Source organism: Gymnogyps californianus, chromosome 7, assembly GCF_018139145.2.
Source record: "Gymnogyps californianus isolate 813 chromosome 7, ASM1813914v2, whole genome shotgun sequence".
Taxonomy (NCBI): Eukaryota; Metazoa; Chordata; class Aves; order Accipitriformes; family Cathartidae; genus Gymnogyps; species Gymnogyps californianus.
The window spans coordinates 19362574-19379189 of record NC_059477.1 but is presented as its reverse complement, the minus strand read 5'-3'; the positions used below and the strand labels follow the sequence as shown (position 1 = coordinate 19379189).

General features: G+C 38.2%; 1 protein-coding gene across 4 annotated transcripts in view; it reads right to left on the bottom strand.

The window, feature by feature from the left end:
• Positions 1-16150, bottom strand: part of LNPK (lunapark, ER junction formation factor) — a 44088-nt gene extending 27938 nt beyond the window's left edge. For 2 of the 4 annotated variants that reach the window (XM_050900334.1, XM_050900336.1), the window contains exons 1-6: positions 16110-16150; positions 12114-12195; positions 10793-10837; positions 9412-9599; positions 5987-6045; positions 2729-2769 (exon numbers count right to left, since the gene is read on the bottom strand). In XM_050900334.1, coding sequence (XP_050756291.1) covers positions 2729-2769; positions 5987-6045; positions 9412-9599; positions 10793-10837; positions 12114-12140 — 360 coding nt within the window. In that variant the 5' untranslated portion in view covers positions 12141-12195; positions 16110-16150. The remainder of the gene's footprint in view (positions 1-2728; positions 2770-5986; positions 6046-9411; positions 9600-10792; positions 10838-12113; positions 12196-16109) is intronic. The other 2 variants (XM_050900335.1, XM_050900337.1) reach the window with 1 other exon arrangement.
• Between the last annotated feature and the right edge of the window lie 466 nt (positions 16151-16616).

Here is a 16616-nt window from a genome sequence, read left to right as displayed (position 1 = left end):
TAATTGAATACCTTTAAATTATGATGAAACTCTTGAGTCAGTCTTCTGAGTAAAAAATACCAACATCACGCTGACTCAAGAGGTTGCATTAAGTCTTCTGTTTCTGGTCCCTTGCTAGGAACCAGGCAACAACAAGACCAGGAGGTAATCATGGACTTTTTATTCCCCTCAGACTGAAAAATAGCTGAGTTATAGGTTATTGGGCTTTCCAGAACCCTGTTTTACTAATCCTATTTAGAACTTTGTCTTCAATGATTAAAGCTTGACATACATATATACTAATGGCAATTTATATTTCCAGGTTTAAACTCTCCATAGTTACAACTATGATTTCTAAATTGTTGTCCTGATTTCAGCTGGGATAGAGTTAATTTTCTTCTTAATAGCTGGTACAGTGCTGTGTTTTGGATTTAGTGTGAGAATGATGTTGATAACACACTGATGTTTTAGTTGTTGCTAAGTAGCGCTTATCTTAAGCCAAGGACTTTTCAGTTTCCCATGCTCTGCCAGCAAGCAGGTGTGCAAGAAGCTGGGAGGGAGCATAGCCAGGGCAGCTGACCCAAACTAGCCAAAGGAATATTCCATACCATAGAACACCATGCTCAGTATATAAACTGGGGGGAGTTGGCCGGGAGGGGTGGATCACTGCTCAGACATCGGTCAGCAGGTGGTGAGCAACTGCATTGTGCATCACTTGTCTTTTCTTGGGTTTTATTTCTCTCTTTTTTGTTATATTCCTTTTCATTACAATTATTTTTTTATTGTTATTATCATATTTTATTTTACTTTAGTGATTAAACTGGTCTTATCTCAAGCCATGAGTTTCACTTTTTTATTCTCCTCCCCATCCCACTGGGAGGGGGGGAAGAGTGAGCGAGCAGCTGCGTGGTGCTTAGTTGCTGGCTGGGGTTAAACCACAACAATTGTTCACAAAGTATTTGTGCAGTTGTTTAATTTTTAACTACTGCCTGCTCTTCTACAATATGTTGTTTTGCATATGCAAAATACACATTTACATCTTGTTTCAACAGCACCAATTCCCAAAGTAAAAAACTCCCCTTTATAAACCAGCTTTTTCCTGACTAATCTTTTATTCAATGGCTCTTCTCTAAAGAAGTGCTTCTCACACACAAAAATTCAGCATTACTAGTTCTTCTAGAACAAATATGAAGATTTTCATGATTACTGAAATGAAGGCTTTACATTTAAGACTCAAAGCCATTTTGTTCTCCATTGTGCTTTTTCTGTTCCAAGAACTTTCCCTCCAAAGCTACCCAATGACTATGTAAATTGGAGGGATTAACTAATTTCAGTTAAGCAGTTTTCGTAAAATAAAATTTAAAACATAGTTGTCACACTCATTTATTTCGTTCTCAGAAAACATAGGCCTCTCCAACCCCTTTTTATCATCTCTCCAACCAAAAGACACTTCCATTTAATAGATTCCTTAATACAAAGATTAGCAGATATAAATATCAGCAAATCCTCTTTACCAAAGGACAATGACATAATTAGGTTACAGGTTATCATTTTTACATCTACATTTTAAAAGTGATAAAAAACAGAGTGGAAGATCACTGAAATCTGTTTCCCCTGTAAAGGCCATATAATAACAGACTCTTACCTGACTCCTTTTTGTAGCTTTGTTATGGGTTTTCTATTAAGTTAGCTACCATGGCAAAATCCAGAAGGCATGAGGTGAACACTTTGGCAAATTCATTAACAATAAAGTCTCACAATACAACTTTGGGAGTTTTTTGGGGGAGGAGGGCTGTTTTGTTGGGGGGTGGTGGTGTTTGGTTTTTGGTTGGTTGGGGGGCGGTTGTGTTTTGGTGGTGGTGGTTTTTCAGTTTTGCCTTGCAAGGCAGGAGATGAAGCCAACAACATCAGTAAACAGAGAATTTCCTTACAGAATGATTAAGTAGAGAGGAAACAGCTTTCAGTGTTACAAACTTCGCAAAGAGTGCAAGTTATCCAAGACTTGGAATCTTTTCCATTCTAAATTTGTCTTACTGAGATTAAGTGTTGATCCAGTTGAAGCAAATACCTGGCACACACCAAGTTTTATACTGCTAACTCATCCACACAGTTCACAAAATAGATGACCTCAAGACAACCGATAGGATTGATACATGACAACATAAATATTTTAGAGGAAAGAATGTAATGAAAGAAGTATGAAGTACAAAAATAAGATGGAGGAGGATGGGAAATAAGTGGTGATGCATTTAAGATATAAACAATAATCTGTTACTTGATGAAAAAGTGAATCCAGACAAGATGGAAGTCCTTTTTGCTATTTATGAACAAGACACTAAGTGATAGAGTAACTACTAAAGATATAGTTGCACTATGTTCTTAGATCGGTTTTTATAATTTTTATGATCCTAAAGTAAAAGAAGTAGTCAGCAACGAGTAAGTTAAAGCATAAATATTTGTTTTCTGACAAAACAGAATCACTTTACATAGATCTAGCAACACTAAAACAGTAGGTTTAAGTTAAACCGCAAAAAGACAATTTATTCTCATATGCAAGCAGTCCTTTGTAATTCTAGGGTAAGGAAAACCTCGTGTGGTACTAGAAAATGTATCAAAACAGAGGAATGGTAATAGTTTCACCTTCCTCCCTCCACTCTTCATCTATATATTACAATCAAACTCAACTTGTAGCAATGCAAAACCACTTTAGTAGACCATAACAACTAACTTTTCTTGAAGTTTTACTTACTATTTTTTTCTTTTGAGATTTTAAATCTTCCAGCGCATCATCTAAAAGAAGGACATCATACATTAGTTTTCAAATATAAATAAGAGGTAATTTCAGCACACTCTAAACATTGACTTTGCCCTGTGACATCAGGAAAAATGATGCACTGACCACTACCAACCCTACAAAATTAGTAAACTTTGCATAAAATCACTAAAGTTTTCATGTGAAAATAAATCATTTTAAATGCTGAATGAAATTATAGCCCACTGTTATCACTTTACAGTTATAACTATTAAAAAGTTTTATGTACCTTTTCCTCATTAAGCAAACCAATTCTAGCCAGTGCCCTGCTTTGACCTACATTAAAACTGGTACAAGAATGGACCAAATACACTTAATCTCATGAGTCAAACTGCAGAAAAAAAGCTTGAGGTCTAAGTATTAATATATCTGAGTACCAGATTTACTGGCTTAAATATTTCACATAAGCCTCCTAACACATGCTAGTTTCAAATGCCAGGTCAATTCTGAGCTTCAAATCTCAATCTATTTCACTCTTTCAATACTTCCAGACTACAGTAAAACCCCCAGTTTTGTAAGAAAAGCTACCAGAAGGTGATTTTACTACTAAATGTTAAGAGACTCTGTTACCACTAGTAGGCACAGCACCTAATCTCTCTAAAAGGAAGGGAAAGAAGAAAGGTCAAATGCACATGGGATTTTCCTTGAAGTCAATGCTTGCAGCTTGGCACTCATGGAAAACTCACTGCAATAAATGATTGCCTAATATAGAAGACACTCTCTTGATAAATTCTTTTTCTACTACCTCCTTCACAGCAAGAAGAGTTTAACAAAAAACTTTACAACTTTTTCCCCTTCTCAGCTCTACTGGATACCAGCAGTTTACTTCCTGTAAGATATAGCTATTTTTACCCATTTTTCAGTTTTCAAAAAAAGAAAAAACCCACCAAACTAAATAGATACTTTTTAGTATCTTTATTTATATGTATTTAAGTATGCTACACACACTTTTTAAAGTTACTTCAGGAACACTACTGTTACTTGAAATTAAGGGAGCACATAATTACTTGAACTTTTCCAGAATGTAGAAACCCTTTTTGATAGAATAAACCACTTTATTAAATGTACAAAATACTAGAACTGGGCATGTACATATTTGAAAGTTTATGCAATGAAAGGGTAACTACAACAATCCCTTATTAGTTAAGACAAATAGGACATGGATCAAGACCATATTTAGCATTGGGCTGGACCACAGAAGATACAATTCCAGAAATTGTGCATCTTCAAATTAATAAGGTACCTCCCTCCACCAAATTTTAGTTATATTAGAACACAGCCTCTCATGTAGCCCCACACAGATTAACACCTTGAAATGCACTGCAATGCAGCATGGTATCATGCAACCAAACAAATAGCACAATACAGTCAGCTGTTAACAGTTACTTAAGAAACAGAACCTGCTTTTGGTATAGAAATGCCTAAAACATCTTCAAGCATAGCCTCCCACAAAGCAATGCAATCAGTTTGAAGTGTGGGCATTTGTTTCTGATCACTTTACCTCCTGTGTTCAATAAGAACCTCATGAAACACCTGCCCCTTCAAACATGACCAAATGGCAATTACTGCAAAGTACTCTCAAGAAACCAATATATCTCATCTTAATTAAACCTACAGGAAAAAAGAATTCATACTAGAGAAGTCAATACCTGCAAGATACCTCATTTATTTTCCCCACACTTTGGGACAGATCAGCCTAAATCTTCCTCAACAGTTGTCTGCCTGACCAGTCTTAAAAACTGAAATACCGTAATCTCTCTACATCACCTTTCCTTGTGTCTCACTAGGAATTTTCCTCGTTCAGAGCATGGTTCCCAAAACTGGTGTATGCTGGTTATCCAGCATAGAGCTTTATAGTATTAAATAATCATCTCCAGTGACTCAATGTGTTATATTAACTTATCCCAGAATAAAAGGCTAGCTTTGAGCTACTCGGTTGCCAGTTTGCTCTCTCAATAATGTTTTCTCCTGCTTCACTGCTGTAACTCTTGCACAGCGCATTTGATTTCTCTTTTCCAAATACAGAACTTGTCTCTTTGAGGTAAAACACTTCATTTTTACCCGATCTCTGGAACAGTGCAGAAATAATTCCTTTTGGCATGTTCTAACATCTACTAAAACCCTTTATACACAGGTTCAACAAAAGCACTAGACTTGCTTATATGCTAAAAACAGCAATAAAGACATTTAAGCAAACTAGAAAAACATACATACATTTTTTTCTTATCCAGCCATGAAATGCAAATATATATTCACCTTAGAAATGAATCACACAGCACCACAGAATATATGGACAATTTTATTTCTACATAAAAATGTATGTCCTATGCTTGCATATCAAATGAAAACATTAAGTTTAAGAAAAATTCCAAAAGTGATGTTTAACTCATAAGCTGTCACAAATTAAATACATCATGTTGTTCTGCAAGTCATAAAACATAGTGCAACTTTGAGGTTTTCCTGTACTATTGCTCACATCACCATGAGATATTGTTACAGGCTGGACTGCTTTCAAAGAAAGTCTCAAATGAATTCTAACTACTGCAGACAAGTGCCACAGATGCAGTTTTTAAATTTTGCATTAGAATGAATCTGCATGTTCTTTAACAACTTTTTATATATATTTGAACACCTGCACTATTTTTTGTTTTTGTTATAAAACTCCCAATTTTCCTTAGATCTCAAAACAGCACAAAAACATCTGCTTATCCTTTTTCCGCTCAGGAAAACATAAGCATGCTTTGGAGAACATGGGAGAGAAAAGCTATCTTGACAAATAAATTAAACATATCTGCTATAAATCTCTTCTCTTATACAAAAAGATAAGAGATTAAGACTGCTGAAATACTTGCAAGATGCAAATATTAAGGGAACTACTACTATTGTTTATATTTCCTTTCCCTCATTCCTACTTCTACACTACATTTTATTCCCTTACACTTTGAAGTATGCAAAGATGGGAGAAAGTTACCCCAATTTTGTAAGTGAAGTGAAAAATTAAGCAGTTTCCTTCCTGTTCTTTCAAGAACAGTGTGGTAGAAACAACAGTTTAGCTAATGCTACCCATTTCAGCATCAACCAAAAGACTACTCTTCTTTTCCTGGAAGCCAAATTATCCAAAATATTTACATTTTCATAGCAAGCATCATTCTCAACTAGTTCCATATTCTAAAAAAAGACAGAAAAAATACTTACTATTCCTTTCTGTCCTTTTGGAAAAGAAAAAAATGAGCAGTGTTCTTATAAACCAGATTCTTTAAAACAGAAAAAAGAATTATATTAATTAAAATATATTACAGTAACCATTTCTGAAGTCATTTAGCAAACAGAAGACTTACCAGATGAGATTTAACTTTGCAAATACGAAGAACAGAAATCTTCAAACAATATTTATACAGAAAACTAAAAATTAAATCAGTATCTTGTCAACAAGACATCAACACTGATCTAAATAAAATCATCCTGTCTTAAAATTTAACCAAGTATTACTATAGGTAGAAATACTAAGGAAGCAGCAAGTAACATCATCTCTTGCTAAAATGTTCAGTGGGAACTTTTTGAAATCAAGGTATGTGCAGCTAGCTGAAAATTACTTAGTCATCACTTCTTATTTGATAGATTTATGACACATGTTATCCAGAAAACCAAGCTTACCAGCTAAGGCCCAAAATTAAGACCTGGGAGATTTGTGGGAAGAATTCAATACCAATGATAACCATGAGATACAGCTATTGTACAAATGCTCTCCCAGGCAGGGTTAACTGACCTGACTCCTGGCGATTTTACAGAGGTCTGAATCCACTCAGTTTCATAGGGTTTCAGCTGACTTAGCTCAAACAATGGAGCAGTTTATCTGTGCTCAAGATAAAGTTAAACTGATCTATGACCATCTTACATTTGAAAGGTCTCTCCGCAATCATCAGGACTTAATTTGTTTTAAAGCTTAGAATTGCTTATAATTATTAAGTTGACACTTTTCCTGGCAAGTTATTCGGCCTAAGCGAAGTGGCAAATCTCATACTTCAAGCCCTTCCAAGCATCTTATCTAAAACCCTCCAGTGCCACGCACTATGTAATAAAGCCTAAAGTAGCAACGTTTCATTTAAGAAAAAAAAATTCTTAAAGGCTAGAAAGGTTCTCTGAATAACAGCTAGTGTAAGAAAGCAGGCAAAAGGCTGTAAGATTTCAAACAGAGTTTCAACTTAATTGATAAGAAACCTTTTGCAGTTATATAATGGCTGCCCAGTTCAAAATGCTTTCAAGTATTAACAATACAACCTGAGTTAGGTAAGTTAGACAAGACAACTGGAATGCGAGAGTAACCTATCCAAGGTCAGAGAAACAGAGAAAGAAATTTAACTCTATTCCATGTTCAAAGGTGTGCTGTAATAACTACTCTAAGAATACGGATGGCTTTGCCCGCTTACGCAATGCAAGATGTGTCTCTTCATAAAGTATCAAAAGAAATAAACATTTTACAGGGTTTGAACTGCCTTAAAGACTACGTTACACAGGCAAAAGCATTATTTCTTTTTTACTCTATGTTTAATAAAGAGTCTTCTACCTAAAGCTGTATTCTAAGCTAATAAATATATAGTAGGACTTCATGAAATAAAAAACATTTCCTCTTTAAGAACTTTGAGGTGAAAGTTTAATAGCAGACCATTTCAGACCAATTTTACAAAATAAAAACATATTTCTCTGAAAATCAGAACATGCAAGATGAAACAATCTAATTCAAATGAAGATCATTTCAAGAAGAGCATCCTTCTAACATGTTAATATATTTCTTCAATTTTTCATATATTTCAATATACATTTAAAATTAATGACGTTATATATTCCTAGAACTTAACTCATTCCACCAGCATCAGTAACTTGCTGAGACCCTGAGGGAATGACTTAAGGCAGAAATAAGTTGGTAACTGACTGCAAGCTAGAAAAGGCAGACATATTCCAGTTTGATTAGGGCTGAAAAATCTCTAGAGCTATTACTGGGTGGCACCAGGCATTCAGCATGGAGTCACCTCTTGACCGACAACAAAGACAAGCTGGCAGTTGCTTGCCACTCATATCTGCCAAAAAAAGCTGAAGGGGAATAGCTTAAGAGAAAAATCAGATAAACAGTTGCAAGTCATAAGAGAACAACAGTCTAATTCTAAATGTTAGTAAGCCGATACCTAATTCAGAATTTTATAGAAACCCCCTTTCAAAAAAAAAAAAAACCCAAGACCTGGAGGACAAACTAGAGAATAAAAATCCAATGTGAAAATTCACACCACAGCGCTAGAAGCTATCACCTTCAGTAATAAAAGTTTTCATTTCTACACTAATCCTAACACACCTATGTGAAGGGAGGCTGGTAATACTTCAACAAGCCTTCCCTGTTAGCACGAGCAAGCTTCACATGCTAACAAAGACTTTCAAATCCTTGTCCTTAAGAACAGAATTCATATTGCTGCCAAAGATTAATCTGAGCTTTAATTTGTATATTAATCCTTTCCATTCAAGATATTGCTGCCCATGTATCTTCTCCACAGGATACCATAACAGCAGCATATTAGTACATTATGTATAACACAGTATGACATACAAAAAGCATCTTGAAGTATTTTTCTTGCATGTTATGTTATGCTGACCCGCACTAATCAAGCTTTCAAAGTCTTAAATATTTACATCTGACTTTGCCTTTCAAGTCTAAAGCTAGGGCACTGACAATTCACATTTTCATACAAAGATGCTGTACAAATATGGACGGTATTTATGATGTTAATTTTAGCAAATTAGTAAATTTACTGTCCTCCCCATCGGTAGGAAGATACTCAGTAGGCTGCTTCTCCTCCTTGATGATCTGGGGGAAGGGGAGGCAGGGAAGCAGCTGTTTAGTGAGGTGGGATCGCATTTTGTTATCTTTAGAAAAGCAGTTTTCTTAGAAAACAAAAGCCACTCATGAGAATGAGTAGCCAATCAGCTCCATGGAACAAAAAAGTAGACAATACTTTCTCCTATTCACATCCAATGATGTCAGGATATCTTCTGGTTGAAGAAAATAGTCAATGATTTTCCAGAAAAATGGCTAATTATGTAAAACTAGTCCTCAACATATTTAGGTTGATGACCTTTCAAGTCAATTCTGTATTAACAGTCACCTAATATGTAAAAGTAAGTTTCTCCATTCATTCCTGTATTTTTTTACCCGATTTTATACGCTGCATTTTACATAGAGGCAACATACCTTAAGTCACTTTCACATAGTAGTGTTACTTTTCCAAATAGCAGTAGAAACAAAACCCTTCTGCTTATATTACATTACCTTGGAGCTGTTCAGATACAGGTCTCCCTCTAGCCCCAGTATAATTTTGATAAGCCAAGTAACTTTAGATGCTAACATCTTTTGATGGTAAGACTTAGTTCTACACTAAACCCAGACCCATGAGAGACATTTCCCTCAAAGAAAACATCTGCCTCACTACCTGGATTTATTTTAAAAGAAAAAATTCAGCAAGTTATGACAACTCAAGGATTGTCAAAAGCAAACCCAAACCCCTGCTGAGATGTATTTTCCGTCTCCTTTTACCAAAGAGACAGCAGTTAGGAAAAAAAAAGGCACATTTACTTACATCAACGGAAACGCAAAAAATGGAAGTGTCATAATCAACCTTGCCATCCATTCATCAGGAAGACACCACAAATATACAATTAAGCAGGTGACAAGGTAAAGAAGTGAAGAGTAGAGAAGCAGCCTTCCAACCCATAGTTTCTGTAGCCTCTGATTTTTTTCTCTAAATTCTTCTAATGTCTGTATTTCCTGTAAATAAATAGGGTTCAACCTTATTAGTGAAATTAGTAGGTGGTTTTACTAAGCTGCCTTTAAGTGTTTGCTAAAATTAGCCATATCAATTTGATACTTGATTAGAAAAGTCAAGCAGCTTTTTGATAAATGACAATATTTGCCCAAAGATAACTTTCATAGCATAAATACATCACACTATTAAAGTTATGATATGGGCCACTCGCACTGTATTAGCAGTAACAAATCGCTATTGGGAAGAAATATTACAAATCAGCACTTTTTCCTATTTGTAATGTGTTAGTATATTTGGGACAAGTGGAAAATGCTAATATCTTATGAATGGCAGTCTTTACGATCACATAAATCACTACCAACCATACTTCGCATCCTGAAACTTTCATCAGGCACTGTGGAATTTCAAATGCTTCTAATACTTTTCTACTAACATGGGAAATTGCTGAAACCTCTCCATCATTTCACGTTTTCATTTCAGTATTTTCCTCACATTAAGAGTGAAATCCTGAACATCTGAATGATGCTTTTGGCATATTAATAAGTGATCAAGCAATGCTCTGCCATGTTACCATTTTGACTGTTCAAGTGACAACAGGAGTACTCACACTTTCATTAAAAGCAAAACAAAAAATATCAACAGCATATTTCAAAACAGTTAATTTCCCCATAGAGTACAGATATCTGTCACAAATGCTGGCTAAAATCACAATTGATTACTGAACCATCTATTCAGTTATTCTGCCCCTGACCTTACTTACTACTGCTACAGTTACAACTCTTACACTTAAAACCATACATTGAAGCTTTTCTAATGAGCCTGATGAATGGAACTTTGCATTAGTGACATTTTCCATTACATGGGAGTTTAACCATTAGTTACAATTAAATTGTGTAATCAAGTCAACTTCACATTCATTCCCATTTCAGGCTCTCTAAATAAATATTTAAACTGTAGTTTCTCACTACTATACGGTATGTTGTTTGGGTTTTTTTAATGACTAATACTAAGGGGAGAAAAGGTACCAGACCATCTGAAACTCAGAGTCTCTAGTATATCCAACTGGAATAATTATCAAAATAATTTAAAATTCCATGACAGTATTTTACCTAATGTGAAAGAAATACATTGCCAGCAAAAAGGATGCATATTTCTAAACAACAAACAAACAAAACACCAAAAAGCAAATACATACCTTATCAATTTTTTCTAATACTTCTACAGTGGAAGGCTTTGCCTGCTTACAAGAGAAAGAACAAAGATGTTAATCTCACTAAGAAAAAGTCAATATTTTGAGGATTACTGTACATTAACAGTTTCCTAACAGAGACATTCATAATAGATTAATATATTATCTATTTTACATAAAGGTAAGAAGTTTTCCTACTTTAATAGTGACAAATAGAAGGGACTGTAATGAATCACTATTTTACAGTTGGTATTACTATTAACTGGAGGCTCCTCTCCTACACCACAAAAGATGAAAACCTATAATGCATGTACAGCAATAATGGATGTGTGGGTGGGAAGTAAAACAAGGAGAGAACTGATGAGTGGAGGGAATAGGCAAAACAAAGAGAATATATACAGGAAGCCCTAACCTGAGAACTTAAGCTTTTTATTACTATTCATTCCACACAGATACATGCTCTAAATAAATGATAAGCAACTGCAAATAAGTGTTATCATCTCCAGTAAAACTCCCCTTAGGAGCAACTTGGAATTCACCTTCTAGGAATCTTTCCTAATTTCTGAGAAGTATAAAGCCACTATCTTCCCCCACCCTTCAGGCCACAAATTCAAAAACCACAGCCCACATTGCATCACCATGAAAGTGAGTTTCCTTCTATTACACAAAACTGACATTTCACCTAAACTTTTGCCTTTAAAGGAGTTTTGTATGGGAGGCTCTGAAACCAATTGATAATATGCAAAGGCAAACCTAGACTCGAACAGCTCACACCTCCTGCCAGGAGAGTCGTCAAAAACCTCATGCCTCTTCCCCATAAACTCAGTACACCATTCAATAATATACAAGCCAATAAAAACAGTTAGGAAGAAAGATTTGTATAGGTATAAGTAGCTACCAAAATATTTGTTAGAACAGACACAGAATGATATTCTGCATGTATTCATTTTGACCTAAAATAGCCACCAATCTTTCACATCACAGATGCTGCTGTATCTATCCCGATGAAGCACCACAAAACTATTTAGATTTACAGAAAGAGTTAAAACTGTATTTTTCTAAGTTAACCAAACCAGTGCCAGGCCTAGTACTGCAAAGGAAATAAAGGACAGCCACACAGTTTCACAGTTTAGGGATTTGGCAGAGAATATTTTTAGTCATTATGTCTCACTACTGGACTTTTAAGTGACTTTTCTATTAATGGGAAAAGTTTAGCACTAACATTTAACCAGCATTAACAGTCAACCAACAGGCATTAAGAAACATGTCCTGCGTAATTCCATCTTCTAGACTAAAGATTATTATATTGTTACACAATTTTACTTACCCTCCATCTTGAAATTAATCCACCCATCTTCTATTGTGGACAAATGCTGGCAGAACTCTCAATCTTCTACAAGAATTCACAGCTAGAAGTGAAGCATTAAGCACTTAGGAGCAATCTAACAGTGTAGTCCAAGATTCACAAATTTATTCCAGTATCTAAAGGAATCAAAATACCGCGTAAAGCCACTGCCTAGTTATCTACCTATACGTTATTTTAAAATTCAGTCTTCCGTTTCATAGGCCATCTTGTAAGTCAGTTGATCAGCCTTGATGTGGCCAAACTTATTTTTACTTTGGAAATATTTAACCAGAGAGGAGTCCTCAAAAACAGAGGCACAAAATAACTGCTAAAAAAGCCACCAAAATCCTCCAGCAGAAAAACAATTTTTAAAACTTATTATTAAGCAGGATTATTTAAGAAACTGATATCCAATTATTTCCTCTGCTGCTCATAAGCATAACTCAATGTTCCTTTTCAGCTGTCACTCCAGGCATCCAGCATTAACATCCTACTATTCGTGAGAAAGTTCATCTCCAATAAGTCTACTCCCTCTTCATGCTCTCATCAACAAGAACATATTGGATAGCACTATTGTTCTTCCTTTGTATGATCAGTTTCAAAGAGATTTCACTTGCTCTAGGAAAGCACTACATCGGCAGGTGTTCCCTGCACACAACACACAATGCAGTCACCGGCACAAAGGGCCCTAAAGCAATTCCAAAGGTGCAAAAGCAGCTCACCTCACCCTACACAAACCTGGAACCCATGAACAGCACAAATTTGATCATCTAGGTCTAGGTTCCTGAAATAAGTGTAGCAACTTTCCATCAGCAGGTAGTTGGAATCAATTGACTTTGAACCTTAGGACGGCAGAATTTCTCTCCAGTCACTTAACTTACAAGTTACTACCCAGTGAACGAAAAAGTGATCGGTTCATATCAACCCCAACAGTAAACTAATGCTCAATCCCAACTAGTGCTCAAATCTTTTTAACTCTGGAATGAAACAGTAAGACTTATTAAAACAAAGCACTGATCCAGTTAGGCAGAAATATACGTGATTATCATCTTGTTTATTAAGTTACCTTTGGTCAAAAATTGAAATATAAAGAAACCTAATCTCAATCGAAATTTGTTTCCAAATTGTCTGAGGCTGTCAGAACAAATTAATATAATACAGGATGCACATTGCTCACTAGCACGAACACTACTGTAGTATGGTAACCTCTTCACCTTTCAAGAAAGCCAAAGACTTCAGAATCCAGAACGATAGGCCCTATGATTTCAAAAACCAATCCGTAAAGATAAGGAAATCTGTATTTGAAATGCTGCCAAAATGAAGCTAGAACAGATGGACAAATTAGCTCTGCTGCTGCCAAATTACTAGCACAAAGGGGTGAGCTGCAGAAAAAGCACAACTACCCCTTGGAGTCTTGAGTAAATTCTCAAAATAATCACTACTACAGCAATTCACCTTAGTAAAACAGCAGCAATATTTTTATTTTTCAAACACAAAATCTAACACTGAGAGTTTTATACAATTGTCACTTTGCAGTTACAGGCAAGTTGCACGACGGGTATTGCAGTAGATCTGAGCAGACACCTTCACAAATATTTCTACAGAGACAGATAGTATCTTTATTGCAAAACAATATGAAAGCTATGTCAAATAGCCAATCAAGAAGTTTGTAAACTTAGCACAAGGTTCCCAAATCTAGTCTGCTTCCCTAGCATCGCCACTGCTGTTAGGAGCAACAGTAGCTCTCAGTTGCGGGCATACAGAGACATGGAGATGCTCACATGGTCTTTTTGTGTGCCATTTTCCTTCAGGCCATAGTTTGAGAACCTCTGCAGTAGAAGCGTTAGAGGATCTTTTGGGCACAGGTTATCCGTGAGCCATTGGTGACACCGATCTTTGTCAATAACACATTCACAATGCTATCTCTACATGTGTTTTTTAAAATATCTGGCAAATACCTGGAAGAGAAACAGGTTTGACAAGTGTCACCATGCGCATAATTTTACATGAACTATGATGCTGACGGGCTTTACGTATACTGCTCTGCAAGTCAGTAATAGTACCAAAACCCTTCCCCAAAGAGGTATCAAGGGATTAGGGCCACTAGATTCACATTTACAGTTTAGTCACTGAATCCTTAGTTAGGAGATGGAGAATTTTCTATGGTTTCTATGGAGTGCCTCAGATGGTTTCCTTCCTTTCTTCTCTTCTTTTTGACATGACAACACAAATTGTCTTCAACTGCTTCAAACTCTCCCCCTTCCTACTCATGGGCCACTCTACATACCTACCACTAATATCGTACTGTTCATGGCAAGAGTCCTCCTTCCACAAGTCTCATTCCTTCCCATGCTCTAACCATCAAATTATTGCACAGCACTTTTTCCTTCTGAAGACCGCATTTCCTTAGCACAGAGCTGCCCTTTCCACTCACTGAGGACTGCTGCAATTGGACTTATTTCCACAAACTTTATCACTGATTTAATATACAAATAAGATAGCTGCAACATTTCCTAGTCCTAGGCTTAAAATAGACAACAGAAATGTTAAAAAACACTTAATGTAGAAGCTTAAGAAAACACTATTACCAATTTTATCACCCGACTCTCAAAAAATATAAAAATTTTCTGATAGCATCTCCTCTACCCCAAAAATATGCAATTTAATTAGTAAAAAGCAAAGCAAACGTGCTACAGTAAGAGTACCAGTGCAGAAAAAGTTTCTCTTTTGAAAGAGGGATGAATCATGCACAATTACAGAAGTCATCTACCAATCTATTCATCCAGATGGAGAAAAGTTTGATGATCTCATTACACTTTTATCAAGTCAGTCTCAAACTTCAAGCTTGCTGTTGATGTTTTAAGATGAAAAGCTCTCAAAAAAAAATCACTCTCCAACATAAATTTTAATAACTGACATGTTGAAATTCAAGACTGAACAACATCAAGACAAGTCATATTAAAAGAAAAAAGGAAGGCAGAAACTTGAAATCAAGGCTTTGTGTACAGACATATAGACCTTTCCCCTGAAGGAAGGGGGAAATGCTCTTCAAATGAGGTTTTTTGTAAACTTAGTGACTTCATTTTATGTAAATATTTTCAGATATTTACCATTACAAAGAACACAAGTTCTACCTTTCAAATTGAATCTCCAGTTCTGCTCACAAAGTTTCCATCCAACATTCATATTCTCCCACAACTTACTGACCTCAGAAACTTCCACAGTAACCATAAAAAGTTTCTCCAGCTATGAGCACCGTGGACAAGGAAACAAGCAAAACAATACCAGGAGCATCACCCACCACCTACTGCTAGCCTGTCCTAGAACCTCCCAGTTAAAACAAAATACTGAATTTTCTTCAATTTAACCTTCATTTTCAGCTGTTTCTGTTTGGAAGCATCCTGTGGAGGTCCTATGCCTTGTAAAGCCTTAATTAAAGAGACAAATTAGTTCCCACACAAGAGACCCCAAAGCGATGGAGCAAGGAGTGGGTGGGTCAGGCGCTTGTTTTGAAGCCTGCGAGAGAGGCCGCCAGCGGCCCGGGGAGCGAGCCCGAGGGCCCGCGGGCAGGGAGGACGGCGGCAGAGACCAGCTTCGGCTCCCGGCGCCTGCCTTTCCGCCCAGCCGCCCGGTCAGCCGGGAAAACCCCACTGCTCCGCCGCCCCCCCTGCTCCCGGGCGGAGGGGGGAAGGCGCCCGCCGGCCCCTCCCCGCACCCGATGACTTCCTCTTCCGAGGCTGCGCCCCGGCCCGCCGCCGCCCCGCTCCCCAGCAGCCGCCCGGCTGCCCGCGGCGAGGCGGGAGAGGGCGGGGGCACCGGCCGCCCGCCCTGCTCCGCTTCGGCCCCCGGGGACGCGGGGCCCGAGCCGCCTCACGGGCGGCGCCAGGCGCCCCTCTCCCGCCGCCCCGCCCACGGCGGAGCCAGTCCCTACCGCGGAGTCGCTCAGGGCCGGGCCGCTCCTCCCCCGCCAGAACATACCTGCCGCGGGCCGGGCCGCGCATCCCGCCGCCTCCGCCGCCGCCCGCCGAAGGAGGGGCCCGGCCGCTGGGGCGGCGCTCCCATCAGGCCCCGCGCGGCCCCGGCAGCCAATCAGCGCCTGGCTGCCGCGGGGTGCGCTGGAACGAGGGAGGGGCCGGACCGTTGTGGGAGGGGCTGGGCGACGGCCGAGGCGCGGCGGGCGGCGGGGCGGTGTGGCAGTTCCCAGCCGTGCCTCAGCACGGTACCCCGGGGGGCTGTGCCGAGCCAACTCGAAGCGGGCGGGTGTCGGAGGCGATCACCGCCGTCTCGCCGCCACCGCCGGCGGGGCTGGGGAGGCCGGGGAGGCCGAGCCCGTCCTCCTGCTGCTCTCTCTGATACTTATTTACAAAAAAAACCAGTGTTTTGAAGCTGAAACCTGGGAACGCGAGGGTCAAACTGTGGTGTGAAGGTTTGCAGCAGCCTCCTGACACTGGTGTTCAGCCTCTGCCAATGAAGCAGGTGCTGACA